Source organism: Mya arenaria, chromosome 3 (genome assembly GCF_026914265.1).
Source record: "Mya arenaria isolate MELC-2E11 chromosome 3, ASM2691426v1".
Lineage (NCBI taxonomy): Eukaryota > Metazoa > Mollusca > Bivalvia > Myida > Myidae > Mya > Mya arenaria.
Window position 1 is genome coordinate 60,253,138 of NC_069124.1, and position 19,014 is coordinate 60,272,151.

A 19,014-nucleotide genomic window follows, 5' to 3' on the forward strand; every position below is an offset into this window, starting at 1 on the left:
AAACAAGTACTGTTACGACCTACTAGGGAACTAGGGTACAACTCATAAACAGTTTGTATGAGCTTGCCTGACCCCCTCACAAAAGTATTCATGGCCAAAATTCTGGCCCTATAGATATTTTATCATCAAACATGTGTGTAAGTGGATGCTATTGTCTTTTTTTTGCAATGTATAATATAAATATTATATCTGTTTTAACTCACTATTCGTCGTATTTTGGTGAATGCCTTTAACTATGGTGAAACTATGATGATCAAACCGTGTGTATGTGTGCTATTGTTAGAATATCAACAATTGTTTATGTTTTAATTAGCGGTGAACATTGACGCCCCATTGTCTGTTTTAGATAGTGTATTTGTTTATATTCACGAATAAAGCCTGAAATACACCTCCTGAACATTTATTATTATCCTTCTATCTTATGGCGAGAAGTGTTGACAAAAAGCTTTTTCTTCTATTTTTGACTTGGCAGTCCACTTGAAAGGCACTACTATTTTACCTGATCGGACTATTTTCTTGTCCTATACAAATAAAAGGCAAACTGAAACATTTAACAATTCTCACCCCGCCCCCATTGTTTCGATCGATACTTTACAAGTCGACAGATGATATTAGACCTAACATGAACATTGAGGACAATCATATCGACCAAGTTTCAGGAGACTGTGTTAAACATAAGGTCCGTGCGGTAAGCAATTACTAGTACTCCCCTAAATCAATACTGACCAAGTTTCATGAGATTGTGTTAAACATTAGCTCCGTGCGATAATCATTTACTTCCCTCAATCAATACTGACCAATACTGACCAATTTCCATGAGATTGTGTTAAACATAAGGTCCGTGCAATAATCATTTACTTCCCTCAATCAATACTGACCAATACTGACCAAGTTCCATGAGAGTGTGTTAAACATAAGGTCCGTGCAATAATCATTTACTCCCCTCAATCAATACTGACCAATACTGACCAAGTTCCATGAGAGTGTGTTAAACATAAGGTCCGTGCAATAATCATTTACTTCCCTCAATCAATACTGACCAATACTGACCAAGTTCCATGAGAGTGTGTTAAACATAAGGTCCGTGCGATAATCATTTACTTCCCTCATTCACTACTGACCAAGTTTCAAGAGATTGTGTTAAACATTAGCCCCGTGCATTAAGATTTTAAATCTGTTTAAAACAATATCAAAATCATTAAAAAAAAAAAAACAAGTTTTGTTACTTCCTTTATTTCAAACAACACTTACTCTAACAATGGGTTAAACGGATATTAACTAAACAATATAGAATGCGTATACATCTAGCAATAATAGATCACGTACCCCTCCTGATGTCTCAATTAAAGTTAACGCCTAATAGTTTAGCTCTATTCACGTCTTTTACACTACTAATTACTCATATCTTAAATTCGTTTTCGGCGAAACCACATTATAACTTATGTGGAAATAACTAGCACTAAACCATACGATATATATGTTATACCATACATGTCATACAATACATGTCATTCTATGTGTGTCATTCAAAACCTATTATACAATACAATATTTTGAGTTTCAGATAATCCTGAAATATAATCAAACTCTATATACAGTGTACAACAAAACGTAACCGGGTATCAACCAGCGTTACTTGAAGTCATTCTACATGACGGCACTTATGTTTTGCAACATAGAGGTGGTTTCTCTACATCCGCCTGCTCTGACGACGCTCCCGTGTCCGAATGATGACCATTCTCGTTATCCTTACAGCTAGATTGACCTGGCTTTCGTTTCTGACCCGAAAGATTAGTAAAGGATGTATTTTTCGACGAAGATTTTCGTTGGGCCAATTTCATAATGCATCCATCGATGTGAAGAATTTCCATGGCCCTTTTTCGAAACTTTGTAGAACAAAGTACATAGAGTACAAAGTTAACTGCGTAATTCAGCTGTTCCAGTATCTGCGCTACCTCCCTCATCAAGAAGAATTGAAGAGTGTTGGTGTCAAACACGCTGACGCTTTTCCAGAAAGCGAGATTATGGACCACGGTTATGGGGAGCACAAATGCAATGTATGCTACCACGACCCCGATAAGCATGACTGATATCCGGAGAGTGTCCGCATCCGCCTTTTCTGCGCTGGCTCCACCGCCCTTGGACATCCGGTTCCTTATTTTTTTCTGCCGAAGAAGGCGGTAGACGATAACGGGCGTCATGATGGCCATCACTATCATGGGGATCAGGGAGTAAAATGACGAGCCAGCTATTAGATAGTCGCGGTACTTCTCCTTGGTGTGAGCGTAGGTGATATCCGGTTTGCAGACTCCGTCAACAACTATAGATGAAAACGTCCATACTGCGTTGAAGATTCCAATGAAAAGATAGTCGAGAATGATCAGGGCCATGATGGACTTGATGGTGATGATGGCTTTCGCTTTGAATGGAAACACAACGGCGATGAATCGTTCAAAACATAAGATAACGATCAACCAAGATGATGTCATTTTACCAGTTTTGAAGATGTGAAAGAACGCTTTGCATCCCACGTCAGATATCGCTCTGACGTCATATCCGATCATTTTTCTCACGAAAAGCTTGTTGAACGGCTGTGTCAGGAGAAGCGTGGTGTCTGAAATCGCCAGTGCGATTAGGATGTATCGTGACGTCATACCGGAAAACACCTTCGAGCTCATGATGAGGATGGTCAGTATGTTGCCAAAAAGTCCGAAAATAAGAAACATCGGGGTAATGACATAACCTGCAGTATAAAAGTTGTCCTGGACGTATTTCCACCATACTTCCGGTTTGACGGAGTCCGTGACGTTAGCAACCATCGTAGTGTTGTCGAATAACTCTGCCATTCTTAACTAAAGGGTGGTTTTGTCCTGAAAAAAGGTAAACGATGTGGTTTAGCTGGATTTTGCAATCTAAATTAATTGTCTACAGTAATGGAGTCAAAACTCAGGAAATGCACAATGGCTGGACGCCGTCAAACACAAACAATTGAAATACTTTAGTATATGATAAAGACATCTGTGTGCGTGCGTGCGTGTGTGTGCGCGTGCGTGTGTGTGCGTGCGTGTGCGTGCGTGTAAAGAGCTATAATGTCCTTGCATACTACGCTGGTGTTAAATGGCTTTATAACAAAGCAACAACATACTGCCGCGACTAGATTTTTTCAAGCCTTAATTTCAATTTACGAAATACAGTTCTACATCTAGGAGACAATCTATGAGACCAAAAAATAATTTTTTTTTTTTCTTTAAACGAAGTATATAATAATAGGACATATGGGACACAGTCAACGCTTTTGTTTCTGAGCTCATTTCCAGAGAAGTAAAACGAATGGAGTATGCCCATTATCTGTACCACAACTCAATACCGAGTTCTGGTTAAGTTTCATTGAATTCTGTTAATAAAATGTGCGGTCGAAATTGTGATCGTTTTGGGCAATCAGATAAGAATTAAATGATACTTTGGGATTCCTACGTTCGCTCATGTTTTTTAAGCGACAAAGTTAGCGCAATGAACCGCCCAAAATATTACTTGCAAATCTTATTCATTTTTTTCACTGTTTCTCGACATATTTCCATAAAAAGCAATAGCGCAACAACTCTATATTCATAGTATGCACGGTAATGGTTCATTTCTGAAAGTAACTCTTCGTAAAAGCCTGAAATGAATAAGTATTTTTTTTCTAGAATGGGTTCCCTGCGGAAGGAATTCATTTCCAATTAAGAAAAAGTAAAAGAAACGATATTTTTTATGTATTTTAAGCGGCACGATCTCGCTTAAATGCTCTCTGAATCTTGCTAACTGTTTGTAAGATTTTTTACGCTCAAGATCTGTAGAGGACAGTCAATTTGCCTAAAACGATTCCACTCCTACGTGTAGCAAAATAGGGTTTCCGGCGGACATAGATCATAGTTTGATTTAATTTCACCGATTATGTTTTTATTTTGAATGATAAGTTCGGCAATTAGTGTTGTTGTATTTTGTGTGTTTTATTATTTAAAAATATGGAGGGAAATATCGAAATGAGGCATACCTAGCCCATCACGTTATAAAACACAAACATATTACAGAACTAAAATAGAAATAGTTTAAAGGAGCTATTGCGAAATCCTTAAAATTGGTACTTACCCACGGACAAGCAGCCCAAATGTTAACTTGTCCGTTCATAGAATTCATTGTCTGTGCGTTTAATTTAGAAAAAACAAAACATTTATATATTATGATGCTGACATATTCTAGCTTCGATACAATGACTTTAATGTGGATATGTATTTGTTATGTTTAATACACATAAAACACTTTAACATTTAACAAGTAACCAAAAGGTACAACATTTAACGTATCAGCTGGAATTCTGCAACTAATCGTAATCGTTTCTTTATATACCCAAACAATTAACCCGAACATATTGATACTATAGATCAATAATAAAATAATATGAAATGAATAATCTAAAACTGCGTTTATATTTAACATTTCTTAAAAGATGAAAACAATATCATCAACAAAATACTATTTTAATGACAGTTCCTTCTACGATCCTATAATAATCAGACTATAATTTTTTAAACTGACAATGCGAATTAGTTACTAGAGATACAAAACATTACAAAGTGTTCCTCCTTAAGCTAGTAAAGTACAAACTGACATGCACAGTTTAGGAATAATGCATCACAAAATGGAACTTGAACTATCCCCACTAGTGTATATGCCACCCCCCCCCCCCACACACACACACCCCTGTTACGCTATGATGAATATAGAAATTGACGTCCGCCGGGAACTCTACGTCGGCGTGGAATCACATTCAGCTAAAAAACGTTTGACAACAATTTCAAAGGATTCTTAGAGCATTTTAGCGAAATCGTGCCATCTTAAATACCTAAACGTCTAGTCCTACCTTTCTGTTTGGCAAATAGTTGGAGCCGTCCCTGTGTGTGTTGGGGTTGTTCACCGTCGCCGTCGGGTAAGACACATCCGACGACTCACCATTCCGCGCGCTTATGTATCATGTACATGGAAATTAGTTTGCACACCTATAGACTATATTATGACACATTCGTTTAGAGATACGGAAATTCATTTTTTTCTGATAAAATGGCCTTTGTAAAACAAGTTTAGTTATTATCAAACATTTGGCATTGTCATTACATCTGCAAGTATCTAATACAAACTTGTAAATGAGGAGCATGGTTGTGGCAGTCTCCGAATTGTAATACTCTTGTCCAGTTAGCGAGGTTTGTCATATGTAATTGGGGTTTTCATAATAACACAGTATTTGATAAGATAATACTATTATAAATGAGACATTCACAGGTAGATACTGAATTATCACATTTACCGAAATTCACGATAAATATGCAAATGGTGTTGAAAGTGATACTGTGAAATCATTAATGTTCGTGGGGCATTAATGTTCGTGGTTTTCGTGGGTTGGGTGATCCACGAATTCAAGATCCCACGAAATATAAATCCTTCATTCACTTTTTCAATTGCCTTGTTACGTACATACACTAGTATATTATTTACAGAGGTCGCAGTATACAGTGTTAAAACCTGTCTCACTGTATAACTTACGATCATTATTCTATTAATATATTATAACTGCCTTTAACAAATAATGAACCAAATCAATTAAATGTGTTTTATGCAGCAAATGACAGTTATAAGCACGTGTTTGAACATGTGCTGTTAATGAAAATATCCAAGTTTACAAGATGTGCGTGATGAGTGTCTGTACTCGAATTTTTTATTTAATGAAATAATTAATCGATTACAAGTACATTGAAGGTTACTAAGCACCGAACGTGACAATATACGCACCTTTTCGGTGTTTTCACAGTTTGCAAAATTCTTAATTGGCATCCTCTATCTGTATTTATGATCAGAGTACATCTTCTTTTATTACCTTTATTCCCAATTAAATCGATAACTGACATGGGTATATGCACTAATTGGCATGTCGTACCACATTAGCGAGTGTCATAAACCGAGTGACGTAGAAGACGGAAATCACGGGCCAGCGCGTGGATATTATGCAGACGATCTAGGACGATCGCATGTTCGATTTTTTTTTTCAAAAATGAAAATCCACGAATTCAAGTACCCACGAAATTGTTTTTTTTCGGCAAACCACGAAATTTCATGCCCACGAACATTAATGATTTCACAGTAGTTTGGTAATTCAAGTGTGTTAGACACTGTAGATGGCATATCCCACTTTCCTCAATAGATGTCGGTAATTGTCATATTCACGTAGGTAATAAAAAGTTATTATCTACAGGATGAAGTTATCTAACATTCACGAATAAAGTGAGCATGTACTTTTATATAATGCCGTATATTTTACATCGGCAGCACATACCTATGTTACACGTGCCTGCTTAGGACCAGTTAAGTAACGAACTCGTCAAAAGTTAATCATTCCGGAGGCGTAAAGAAAATGAGATAACGTGAAAGCTTTGATCCATTAATTTATTCCATAGTAATTGATAATACTTGCACAAATTAATAACCAGGTTTATCCACAAAATAAGCGTAGAACTCAAACTCATTTTATTCGTGATAAGAGGCCACCGGCCCAAAACACAGTGTACATAAAGCCCATGACCAAGTATTTGAACGTATTTCTGACAAAATACACACATAAATGTACAAAATCACAATGGTACGACGTTTTATCACAGAGTGTTTTAAAAAAAATATTTGAAACAAAATAGGTATTTAAACAAATAGCTGGCCTGCTCGTATTTTTTCGCGAGGGACGAGCATATTTCTAACAAATAAACATTTCTGGTCAAGGAAAAACTATTCAACTTCGAAACTTTCGCCACCATTCCAATGCACCAGAATATTATATGATGCAATCTGAGTTTTAAATCGTTTCTTTCCTAATAGTTTACAATTTGATAATATAACTATCTAGCCGACTACGTTTGACGGCAATGTTTCAAACATTCACAAGAGGCCATTACAACTTTGAGAGTTCTGGCTTCCGGTATCTCTTCACGGTGTCCACCCCACGGATCATGTCTGCCGCCTTCTCGCCTATCATGACACTCGCGGCATTCGTGTTCCCAGAAATCACTTCCGGCATAATGGACGCATCCGCTACCCGGAGATTGGTATAACCCTTCACTCTTAAAAACAAAAAAAAAGAAACGCTTAAACATATTTGAGGATAAGGATAAAATCAAAACAAATAATAAATATTTCTAGTAGGTTGATTCCATTTTAAGTCACCAACCTCCACACAACACTGTACAAGATTTAAGCTCATATACAACACATGGTCTGGTCTACAGATTTTTATTTACTGATCGGATACTTATTAATACAATAAATTAAAATATACATCTTCCAAAACATTTTTCTAGGTGGAACCTTACCTAAAATTTGGTACTGATCGGACACAACATATAAAATTGGAAACATAATATTAAGGACATTTGTTCCAAGTTGATCGCTTACCTCAACATTGGATCGACGACAGCAGTGGAGTCATCTACAGCGCCCATCTTACACGTGGAGGTTGGATGGTAGACGGTCTGTGTGAAATGGCGGATGAACGACTCCCAGTAGCCATCCGTGTCATACGCGTGCTCGCGCATGCTCGGCGGAAATGCACGCTCAGGGTTCCGTGACTCTGCGCCCACAGCTTGCATAGCTTTGGTGTCGAGAAAACGCTGTGCTTCTCGAATACCTGAATCAAACGAAACTTTATAAGGTTGAATTTATGACAAAAAATCTTTGACATTTGTATAACAACTTTGTAAGTTTCATGCATATCAGTTTTCTTCAAAACGGTGAACACATTCTTTGAAACTAATCTTGTAAACGCAAAGCGTTACCTTTGATGTAGAGGTCAACGTCCTCCTGTTTGTGCAGATAGTTAGGGTCAATGCGGGGATGCCCGTGGGGGTCGGTCACGTCGAGACGCACTGTCCCGGAGCTCCGTGGATGTAGCAGTGTTACACATATTGTGAACGCTTGACGGCCACGAAAGTGTTTAACCTGTGCTTGGTAGTAGTCGAATATCTGGAGATTTAAATTGTTTGGGTATAATACATAGAATATATTTATGCACGGTCGGTTATGAGAAGATGAAGCGGAGTGCTCGATTGCGTACATTTAACTGGTTTATTTCAGTAATACCCACTAATGTGTTATGGACATTTACCTATTTCTTCCGACGTTCCTTCAAAACACAGAGAGAATAAGACTTACAGACTACGGTTTAATACAATTATTTCTCAATCAAGTGAAACAAATAGATTGCCTTGGTAGTCAGTACGTTATAATCGAATGGCCAAAGTTATATGTGAACGTTCAGGGTACCTTAGTAACTTAAAGGTTAGTTGACAATTCATAACATTTTAATATTTATTTTAATAATATGTTCACGAAATATAAGTCGAAAAAGCTCAATCAAAATCAAAGATAACTGAAAATCAGAATTTCAATTTGTTTGTGAAAAAATAAAATATTGCTATTGTCTGGGCTGCCAGATCTCAATTTTCTTTCCAAAATTCATTGAATACAAGTTTATAATAAACCAGCGAATTAAAATAGAATACTGGTTCCACGGTATGGGCAACCCTTCAACAAGTTTGATAATGTCTTACCTCATCTTTGACGTTGTACTGCTGTTGATGGCGTTCCTTATCCGAGCCCTCAATGGAGAGAGGAACCACATGGAACTGGATGTCCGGCTGCCCCGGCCGTGTGTCCGTCCCCAGCCGGAAAAAACCGAGGTCAGTCACAGGAGAAATACCCCACCAGCCTGTGGTCGAGCAATCAAGTGTAAACGGGTGGGATTAAACATATATATCCCCATAAGTGATCGAAACTGCGGTATGTTATTCAATGTATTCAAACAAATATGCCATACATCATATGTGTAATAAACATATTATATTCAGAGGGCCGGAGCTGGGGGTGGGGTGGGGGGGGGGGGCAGAGTCGCCTCTCCTCCCCTCCAATATTTCGGCTGATTATGACCAATGGAGAATTTTCAAATATCATTTAGCTACGGCCTGGTCATTTATTGCCAATGTCTGAAGGGTGCTATCGTCTGTGCCCATGGAAACGACTGTGTCGGGGTATTGGGCAATTAACGGCACGTTTATCGATACCGAAGCAATCAGCGGTCATCATAGATTAGTGGAGTAAAGAATATGTACAAACTGCAAACGACTAATAAATATTTTAGCACACTTGTCTTTAAAGACCTAGTTTAAGGAATGTTTGGCATGATAATTCCCTGCTGTGCATCTCCTGCTAATTGCACTGGTGTCACAGTAGGGGCCAATTTCCTGTGTATTCGTTTATTGGCTGTAATAAAACTTCCAAAACTGCACAGCAGGATACTCAGATCGGATATCTGAAAAGAGGGATCAAGGCAAGTAGATTAAGATCAATACACAAAGGTTGTGTACTGTACACAGACTTGGTGGGGGGGGGGGGGTACTTATAGAAGGTTACTGAAGAATCAGTTGCAGCAGAAGCAGTTATGTATCATATCTTCATAACCTCTAAATTTTAATTTTTAAAAGCGCTCTTTTGGAAAAAAAAGAACCCAGAGTTAAGGTCATTCAATGCCCAGTGGTTCAAATTAAATTCTTGGCTCACCACGATGAGGTATAAAAATATTTACTTATAAACGCTGAATATGAACAAAGTCGAACTAAATGTTCATTTACTAAATTTAAATAAACTACAGATGATTAAATTATAAATTGTTTCAATATTACTCACTTATTGCGAACATATGAATGTGGATAAATAGAGAATACAAGGTGTAGGTTAGTGCCGTGGATGGAGGAAATTTATCTGGCAATGCGGAGGAATTTATCGGGTGAGCCGAAGGGTATTTATCCTGTTACTTTGTTTAATTAAACACTATACATAACCTTAAAATTATTTTATATCTTTAAAAGTAAGGGGGACAACTGTTTTTTCCCTGTTGACGTCGTCACACTCATTCGGAGCTCCTCGGCCATTTTATCGAAAACAACCTCGGATGTATATGGATGGTTTACACACTCAAAAAGTGGTACGTTTAAGTCCGCTGCAAGTAGATCGCGTAGTAATTTTATTTAGCAGTTAAACTTTGTGACTTAACTCTTGGGATTCTTCATTATGTTTGCTATAATACAATTCAATGACAATAAATTTAAACTTAGATCAATAAATACAACTCTAAAACACTACATTTAACTAATGATATAATTCAAAATTTTACGAACTACTTCAACAGATGTACCGGCATACATCCGAGGTTGTTTTCGATAAAATGGCCGAGGAGCTCCGAATGCGTCACACTCGGTATCCATGTTTAAATCTCCCCCCAAACAGTTCTCAAAACTATTCAACTTTTTTCAATACGTTTATATTCAAAGTCATTGCATTTTTATACATCAATATCAATTCAAAACATAAAAAAGTTTTTAAAAGTGCATAAACATGGATCAGTCTCCAAACTTTATCTGATCATGTAACAATTATTCCGCAAGTCACAGAGTACAGTACACAGGTCATGATTCAAGATGACGAGTGTTTACAAACAATCGCCACATGTTAAATGGATTTAATTCATGTTGATAGTGGATTTTCAGAACTGCATCGGCAAAAAGATCATTCATTTCTGTTGTAAGTGAGATTTTGTCATTCACCATAGAAATGGAATAAACTATCAACGAGTATCGTTGAATGCATTTCCACAGTTTTCAGCATTTGCGGGTGGGGTAAGATTTTCACATCACAGTGTAGATTTTCAGGTCGATTGTTTTGCCAGTGTCATTATTATGCAGAGTGGTGGGACTTTAAGGGCGAGTGATTGTTGAGGTCGGCTGTTGGCGGTCTATTGATAAGATACTGAAACAGTATTTGTGCTTTTCCTCTGGCATTGCAGAATATAGAAAAGAAGTTCGTTTTCGCGGTCACATGACCACCTGACTGTAGATAAACATCTACTATCCCAACAAACTAAAATTTACACAGCACCTTGTTATTGAACCGATTTGTATGCAAGTGACAGGATAATAATATTTTATTTCTTTTCTGGCGTTTTGCCATATCTGTATGACAACGATGAAGGACGGAAAGGTCGCTAACTCCAAGGTAGACAATAGCTCCATCTAAACTGGAAAGGTGGAACCCTCAAGTTCAGAAAATACGAACACTCGCTGCCACAATGAAGAGGTTGAACGCTATGTCGCATTGCCAAAACAGACACATGATGTTGGGGAAAGCTTGTCAGCCGCGCACAGGGAAGAGAAGAAAAACAACCACCAGCAACTTCTTACCATTCTGAGAACTATCTGGTTCCTTACGCGCCAGGGCCTTCCAGTCAGAGGTCAAGACAATGACCAGAGCAATTTCATCCAGATCCTGAAGCTGCAGGGCGAGTCTGATGAATCGATCCTCAAATGAATGGTCAGAAAGACCGACAAATACACTTCCGGTTACATGCAAAATGAAACGCTACAAGTGATGGCTTTCGGGATCTCGCGGCCGAAGTAGCATCAAACATCAGGACAGATGGATTCTTCACCATCATGTAAGATGAAACCACTGACAAGTCCAACAGGGAACAGGTGGTCGTTGTGTTGCGACTTGAGGACAGCGAGTTGAATATGCACGAGGAGTTCATCGGACTACACATGGTGTCATCAATTGACATTGGCACATGTGTTACTGGGTACGCTTCTTCGTATGAACATTTCTCTAAGCCAGTGCCGTGGTCAGTGCTAAGACGGTGTGAGTAACATGTCGGGAGCTAGGGACGGAGTGGCCACCAACATTAGCAAGAAAGAACCACGAGCCTTGGACACTGACTGTTACGGACAAGCAGTAAACCTCGCCGTTGGCCACACTGTCAAGAGGTCAAATAATATTCGCCTAGACTTGACAACAAGCGGAAAGAGCTGAAGAATGAAATAAGCCCCGTCACACTAGGGTTTCTTATATACTTTGCCCTACCAGATGGACAATACGAGCAGCAAGTCTGAATGGTGATCTCACTAACTACACCATACTGCAGTTTTTATGGGAGAGCTGTTATGGCTTTGTTAGAGATTCCGAAACTAGAACCCGTGTCCTCGGAGTTCAGACTCAAATGAAGAGCTTTGATTTCATGTTTGGTGTATCCCTTGGTTACGAAATTCTGCGGCACACGGACAAGCTGAGTACATCACTACAACATAAAACGATGTCAGCAGCAGAGGGGCAGCGCAGCGCCAGACTAACCACCACCTCACTGGAGAGACTTCGGGCAGACGTGGCGTATGATGTTTTTGGGAGACCGTCAAAGGGGAGCTTGATGACCTAGACATCGACGAGCCTACCAGACTACCCAGACGGAGGAAATTGCCACGGAGATTCGAACAAGGAACCTCCCAACAGATTTTCCAGCTACCGAAAAGAAATACTACCGCCTGATCAACAACGAGGCACTCGATCTCGCCATGGCAACCACCAAGGACCGCTTCGACCAACAAGGCTACCAGACATACAGACACCTAGAAGACATGTTGATGAAGAGTGTGAGAGGGGATGAATCGTTCCGTGACGATCTTAACAGAATGAGATTCCTCACGCAGTTGAAACGTTGTCAGTTCACCCCGGTAAATCTATGAAGGACAGCTGAATTGTCACGTTGCTGGACATTGTTAGTGAGTTAAGGAACATGTCCCTTGCATCTCGGGAACTGTTCAGTGAAGTTGTGACTGTAGTAAAACTTATCTTGGTTATGCCTGCAACAAACGCAACCAGTGAGTGGTCATTATCTGCGTTACACAGAGTGAAAACATACCTGGGAACCAAAATGACATGGGAACGTCTAAATTATCTGATGCTCCTGCACGCCCATCGAGATGCAACGGACAGCAAAGACTTGCTTTCAGTGGCTAATGCGTGTCTGGAAGGAAGACTCGTGACTCATAGGAACGTTTTGACAGTCGAAATATTAATATCCTTGAAATGTATGCATGTCATGATTTCAACATTTATTCAAGTGCTGATGTTAACATCGTTTTATATATCGACGTAATAAACGATAAACATATATGTATATGTATTTTAATGTAGCTAAAATAATAATAATCAAGTAGCTGAAATAATTGGTATAATCTATAAAAAATGCGTTAAAATGCGTTTGAAGCAATGAGATTTTAAAAATATCCGCGCAACCGGAAGTGGGTCACCCCTCCTTGGCCCGACCCGACTTCCAAATACAAAATACCTTCCGGAGCCCCTGATATTACTCGTATGTACTTTGCTTTAGAAATCGTTGATTCCAAATACCAAATACACTTCAAAGAACGCCATTCCATGTGCACTTCAGACCTCTTCATATTGCCATGCTAAAACCATTTCCAAATTCATTGATATCAGCTCTGCCGAGTAGATTTCAGAACTCATTGATATTAGCTATGACAAGTTCACCTCGAAAGCTCATTGATAATTATAAGCTATGACAAGTTCACCTCGAAAGCTCATTGATATAAGCTATGACAAGTTCACCTCAAAGTTCATTGATATAAGCTATGACAAGTTCACCTCGAAAGCTCATTGATATAAGCTATGACAAGCTCACCTCAAAGTTCATTGATGTAAGCTATGACAAGCTCACTTCAACATTCACTGATATAAGTCACAGCAAGTTCACATCAGGATTCTTTAATATTAGCTATGTCACGTTCACCTCAGAATTCATTGATATTAGCCCAGACAAGTTCAGCTCAAAATTCATTGATATTAGCCCAGACAAGTTCAGCTCAAAATTCATTGATATTAGCTATGCCAAGTACACATCAAAATTCATTGATATTAGCTATGCCAAGCACACATCAGATATCATTGATATTAGCCCAGACAAGTTCAGCTCAAAATTTATTGATATTAGCTATGCCAAGTACACATCAAAATTCATTGATTTTAGCTATGCCAAGAACACATCAGAAATCATTGATACTTACCATAACAAGTTCACCTCAAAATTCATCTATATTGACAATAACAAGTTCCTCTCAAAATTCATTGATATTAGCTTTGCCAGGTAAACATTAGAATAAGCCTTTCCAAATACTCATCAAAATCATTGATATTCCCCATATCCAGTTCAGATCAGAATTCATTGATATTAGCCATGACCATATCACCTCAGAATTCATCGATATTAGCTATGCCAAGTTCAGATCAGAATTCATTGATATAAGCCAGGACAAATTCACCTCAGATTTCAATATTATTAACTTCAAAATTCAAATGCTAGTCTGACAGACACACAGATCAGTTTGTTCGTTTAATTAGTAATAAGTGAAAGCTTAAGTCTTTTATTCTAGGAGTACCCACCTTTGCCTGACCAGAGATACTTCAAAATGTTGGTTGGGTAGAACAGTTGGGACCTGGTGAAGAAGTCGGAGCAGGTTGAAGGGGAAGACAGAAGCACGTTTAGGTGGTCCTGAAGATTCTCTCCTACCGGAAGGTCCGCCATCACCGGAATCTGTCGTCATACAATAGCAATAGGGTGAACTACTATTAAAAGGGAATGATTCTATGATTGTTTTGTACGGCGGTGAGCGATGGAAATATAAAGGACTCCCGTCGATACCGTTAAAAAACATTGATATAGCTCTGCCTTGGGCAATGTGAGTAATAAAGTTACGTTGTAGTTATTACAGCAATGACAGCTGGAGCAATAACTCTTGACGGTGTTATAACTAAATGCCCAGAATCATGATGATTCTCATTTTTATCAATATTGATATTTACTCCTCTTTTAAACATTTTACCATTGCCATACTTACGTTTGCCTCTTCTAAATGCCAACGAGGTCCAATACCGGAACACAAAAGTATATGCGGCGTCATGATTGCGCCTGCGCACAACACAACTTCCTTACGCGCGCGGACCTCCATCGTCCGCCCGTCCTTCACCGCCTCTACCCCCACCGCTCGATCCCCGTCAAGAAGAACCTGTAACGATATAATAACGTACATTCTTCATGTCAGCGTCTTTTGGCAGTGCACACATTATGTAAATACACTTGCTTTCTTCCAAAGTCTCCTATTATACTCAGTAATACAAATATCTTTAAAGTGCTTAAGCCATACATTTATGTCTGTGTTTTCTTTCCGAAAAAGCCGTTATTACACCGTCGCTTGATTTTCAGTCATACGCCCGTACCTTCCTGACACTGGTGTTTATGGCTATGTGCAGGTTTGGGCGGCTCATGGCGGGCCGCAGGAAGCAACGGGATGAGCTCGCCCGCAGCCCGTTCTCTGTGATGTTGGTGTACACCGGGGACACGCCTGAAAATGAATTTAATCGGGTTGGCGAGGTCAGAGTCAATTGTTTTCAAGAATATATATTTTGTTCATCGTTTGCTGGAGTAGTAGCATTTGGTGTGAGGCCATTATTGTGAATAAAGTTGTGATTGTTGAATTAGACGGTGATGTCACCGGAAAACCATGCATTGCGCGTATGGTACAAACTACAAGTGAAAACCAAACATGTTTCTTGTTTCCATGTCAGAATTCATCTAGTAATTTATGATTTTTTTATAAGTTTTCAACATACTTAAACGCTGAATGAAGAAGACATGTATTGATTACCTATCATGTCTTTTCCGTTGTAATCGATAGTTTTGTATCCGAGTTCCTCGGCAGCAGAGGACATGAGTCGTGTAAGTGAGGTTATGGTCCGCCGCGTCACGGGCTGCGGCCCATCAGTGTTGTGGTATGCTACAACATTATAATACAGCATTTGGTTTTAAACATGTATTGTGTTATTCATCAGAAAAATGTGCTTGAATGCAAATATTGCTTTTTTTGTATGATATTGAGTCATGAAACCTGCAAAAGTACAACAAACTTACATTTTAAGATTTAAATTCCTAGAAGGTTGTAAATTGTTTCTAAATGATCTGCAACAGCACCTTTCTCAACATAAGTGTCGCCGTTGTTGATATCAACAAATTTCTCTGACTTAAGGAAGTATGGGAGGACGTCCCTGTAGCTCCATCCGGTGCAGCCCCGCTCCTCCCAGGAGTCGAAGTCGTGCCGGGACCCGCGCACGTACAGCATTGCGTTTATGCTGCTCGAGCCACCAAGAATCTTGCCCCGGGGATAGAACAACCGCTGCAATACATTCGTTAACAATATTGTGAAGAGTTATATTTATTAAAAGACAAATGCAACGTACTGAACAAAACAAGGCTTGCACATGTATATGTGTGTTTTGCTCTTAAATACATAACGTTTTTAAACATAATTATTAAAGTCTAGAACCGTGGTCATAATGCATTACATGTTCTTTGCAGGCAAACATAGAATGTTTCTGCGGCTCTGAAACAAATGCCCAGTCCCTTGTTGGTGTCCGCTGCAGTGCGCCGTACATTATGGGCGTGGACACCATACGGTCCTTGGCATCGTCTCCACCCGCCTCAACTAGAAGGACGGTATTTCCGGCATCCTCGGACAGACGTGCGGCCAAAACCGACCCCGCCGATCCCGCACCGACTGTATTAAAAAGATAGAGGAACTGAATAATGGTGATAAATAGGGTCCATCCTCTAAACACAACTCCAAATACGATGAATCATTGCACATATTCGCTCGCATTGCAATTGTTTATACTATAATTATAAGAGATGACAAATGTATACGTGCACCTATAATGAAGTCGTATTCCTGTAGCAGGTTTCCTGTAACTTGTGTTGCCATTCCGAATCTGCAAAGTATTGAAACGTTCTTAATTACTAGTACATAATTAGTAGTATTGCCTTTAACTCGGTTAGTATTAAATGCTTGGCGACAGAAGAGATACCACCCCTTAACAGAGGATGTGGAAATTGGTTTTGAGGATCAAAATGTTAAATGTTTCAAATAAATGTTAAGTTTGGAGGTTTAATATAAAGCAGGCATAATACATTCATCTTTTGGAACAATTGTAGGTGTGCTAACGAGTGCAAATCTAAGGAAACCATATTTCATCAAATTTTAGCTCAAAGAGGATTGGCAATATTTCGGAAGTTTTTTATGCAATATGACAGTTTAGTTGTGTGTGTCAAAATGTGCCGGTATGCTCTATCAACAATACCATGTTGTTTTGTCGGGAGTGCTTTTATGTTAACTTTAGAACGATATTCGGATTTATGTTAAAAGGCAGTTAATGTTATTGAATATATTATTTCTTATTTGAATAGATTTCGAAAAGAAACCAGAAGGCACAGTTGACAGGGTAATCGGTAAAATGTTGACCCGTAAAAAATTCAAATTCTTTAAAGACCTTTCCACGAACATGCAAACGCTTTATGGGACATAATCTTCTTTCTGCTTCTTCCGATTACCGTCGACCAAAACATGTTGCATAATGGATGTATGGCTTACTCTTAAAAAAGATATGTCACCAAAACTTGTTATTACATTGGTTTTTTTTCTCTTTTGGTGGCAACCAATTCTTCTTTTTTTCTTAAGTAAATAACATTTCCTCATTTTTCTAGTTACGTTTAATCATAGATTTACGACATCGACGCTATATTGACGCCTGGGAAGGGCTGAAACTAATGTTGTAATAACTGGTAGACCAACCCATTTGTTCTTTTTGTTTTAATTGATTGTAAGTGTACGTTTAAATTGTATGCAAAATAATTCTGTTTACAAAAGAGCAATAAACTATGATTAAACTAAACCATTTTCAACAACTTAATAATTTTCTTATTCGATGATAAACATAACTGAAGGTTTTACTGAACGTTTACCGGCTGCTACAGCAATACAAGGCTTTGTGGCAAATTTCATGCAATACACTGATGCCGGCCAGTTCCTTTCGTAAACAAACGCATGGAAGAAAAGTTTACGTAATAGATGTTTTGAATAGACTAACGTTACTGTTGAAAACCGCACAATTCGCCGTAATGTTCACTCAGTTTGTAATTCTGAATGAACTATAAAACTGTTCGTGTCTCGCCCAAAGATTCAGGTTTGTAAATCTTGCAACTTACTGACCGACAATTTAGAATGCATTTGCTACTGTTTTATAACATGAGAAAGATAATATAGCGCTATCTCGACTTCATAACACACTAACACAAGTCGATAATGACTGACTTTATGGACTTGTCCGGACTCATGCATGATGTGCATACGCATGCATGATGTGCATTTTGGTTTTTTCACAGCTGAAAATTTTAACTGTGGTTGTTTCAAATGCTGCGTTGATTTTAGTATCCAGTATGGCGAGCCTGAATAACATGTCTGCCATTTATAATGTTAATGAAATGGATTCTTATGATGTGCTTGTTGTATGTGAATTTCTAGTAAAACTGTTTTACATCTAGTGATCATAATTATCTTCATAGTTCGTATGGTTTTTATATTTGATTATTATAAATGATCAGATTAAATATTCAGCATTTGGGATAATTGTATGAATTATTAACGGATGAAGTTTACTTTTAATTTCAATATAAAATAAAAATATTTTAATATAACCATTTTAACTAGACTAAAACCCCTTTCATCATGATTCTACCCCCCCCCCCCCCCCCCACAAAAAAAAAATTAAAAAAATAGAAGGGCGCAAGTCAAATGGTTACGCTCTAAACTTACGTCCCCTCTAACGTAAACTCCTGGACCCACCCCTGTCTCTACATAAGGTAATATGTCAATCTCTTCAGTTTTGGAGCAATAAAAAGTATCTCATGATCTATGTATCTATCTTCTGTGTATCTTTGAAATGGTAAACTTCTTCTTTATGTACAGTTTCATGAACTCATTGGACAACAACATTAAAGTTTTAAAAATAAATTTACCTTTCAATTTAATCCAAACATCATTTGAACAAGTTTTGTCAAACTTAACTGAACTTTCTTCAAGATACGTGTAGTTCTAATTTTTGACCGGATACTAGCATGCACGTACCATATAATAACTCTTACATGTCATATTTGGGACGTCTGTCATTTGAAGTAAAAGAAGGTTTAGGCAAGAATGAAGGAAACATGTTTTT

At 38.3% G+C, this 19,014-nt stretch overlaps 2 protein-coding genes across 2 annotated transcripts; both read right to left on the bottom strand.

Moving 5' to 3' along the window:
- Positions 1-1,661: 1,661 nt before the first annotated feature.
- Positions 1,662-2,846, bottom strand: LOC128226162 (C-C chemokine receptor type 5-like). The gene has a single exon (XM_052936057.1). It carries the CDS (start codon positions 2,844-2,846, stop codon positions 1,662-1,664), a length of 1,185 nt encoding a protein of 394 aa, XP_052792017.1.
- A 3,609-nt stretch (positions 2,847-6,455) lies between these two features.
- On the bottom strand, positions 6,456-18,935 carry LOC128227943 (oxygen-dependent choline dehydrogenase-like). The gene is made up of 12 exons (XM_052938913.1): positions 18,818-18,935; positions 16,676-16,734; positions 16,312-16,523; positions 15,941-16,142; positions 15,618-15,746; positions 15,190-15,314; positions 14,811-14,978; positions 14,356-14,506; positions 8,625-8,782; positions 7,851-8,037; positions 7,471-7,702; positions 6,456-7,139 (listed from the first exon to the last, which is right to left on the bottom strand). Exons 2-12 carry the CDS (start codon positions 16,725-16,727, stop codon positions 6,971-6,973), a joined length of 1,785 nt encoding a protein of 594 aa, XP_052794873.1. The 5' UTR covers positions 16,728-16,734; positions 18,818-18,935; the 3' UTR covers positions 6,456-6,970.
- Positions 18,936-19,014: the final 79 nt, after the last annotated feature.

Coding starts and splice junctions, on each gene's coding strand:
- LOC128226162 (XM_052936057.1), bottom strand. CDS start 2,846: ATGGCAGAGTTATTCGACAACACTACGATGGTTGCTAACGTCACGGAC.
- LOC128227943 (XM_052938913.1), bottom strand. CDS start 16,727: ATGGCAACACAAGTTACAGGAAACCTGCTACAGGAATACGACTTCATT. Junction 16,143..16,311: donor TGTTTGCCTGCAAAGAACAT/GTAATGCATTAT, acceptor AATGTATTGCAG/CGGTTGTTCTATCCCCGGGG. Junction 8,038..8,624: donor AGTACAACGTCAAAGATGAG/GTAAGACATTAT, acceptor TTAAATCTCCAG/ATATTCGACTACTACCAAGC.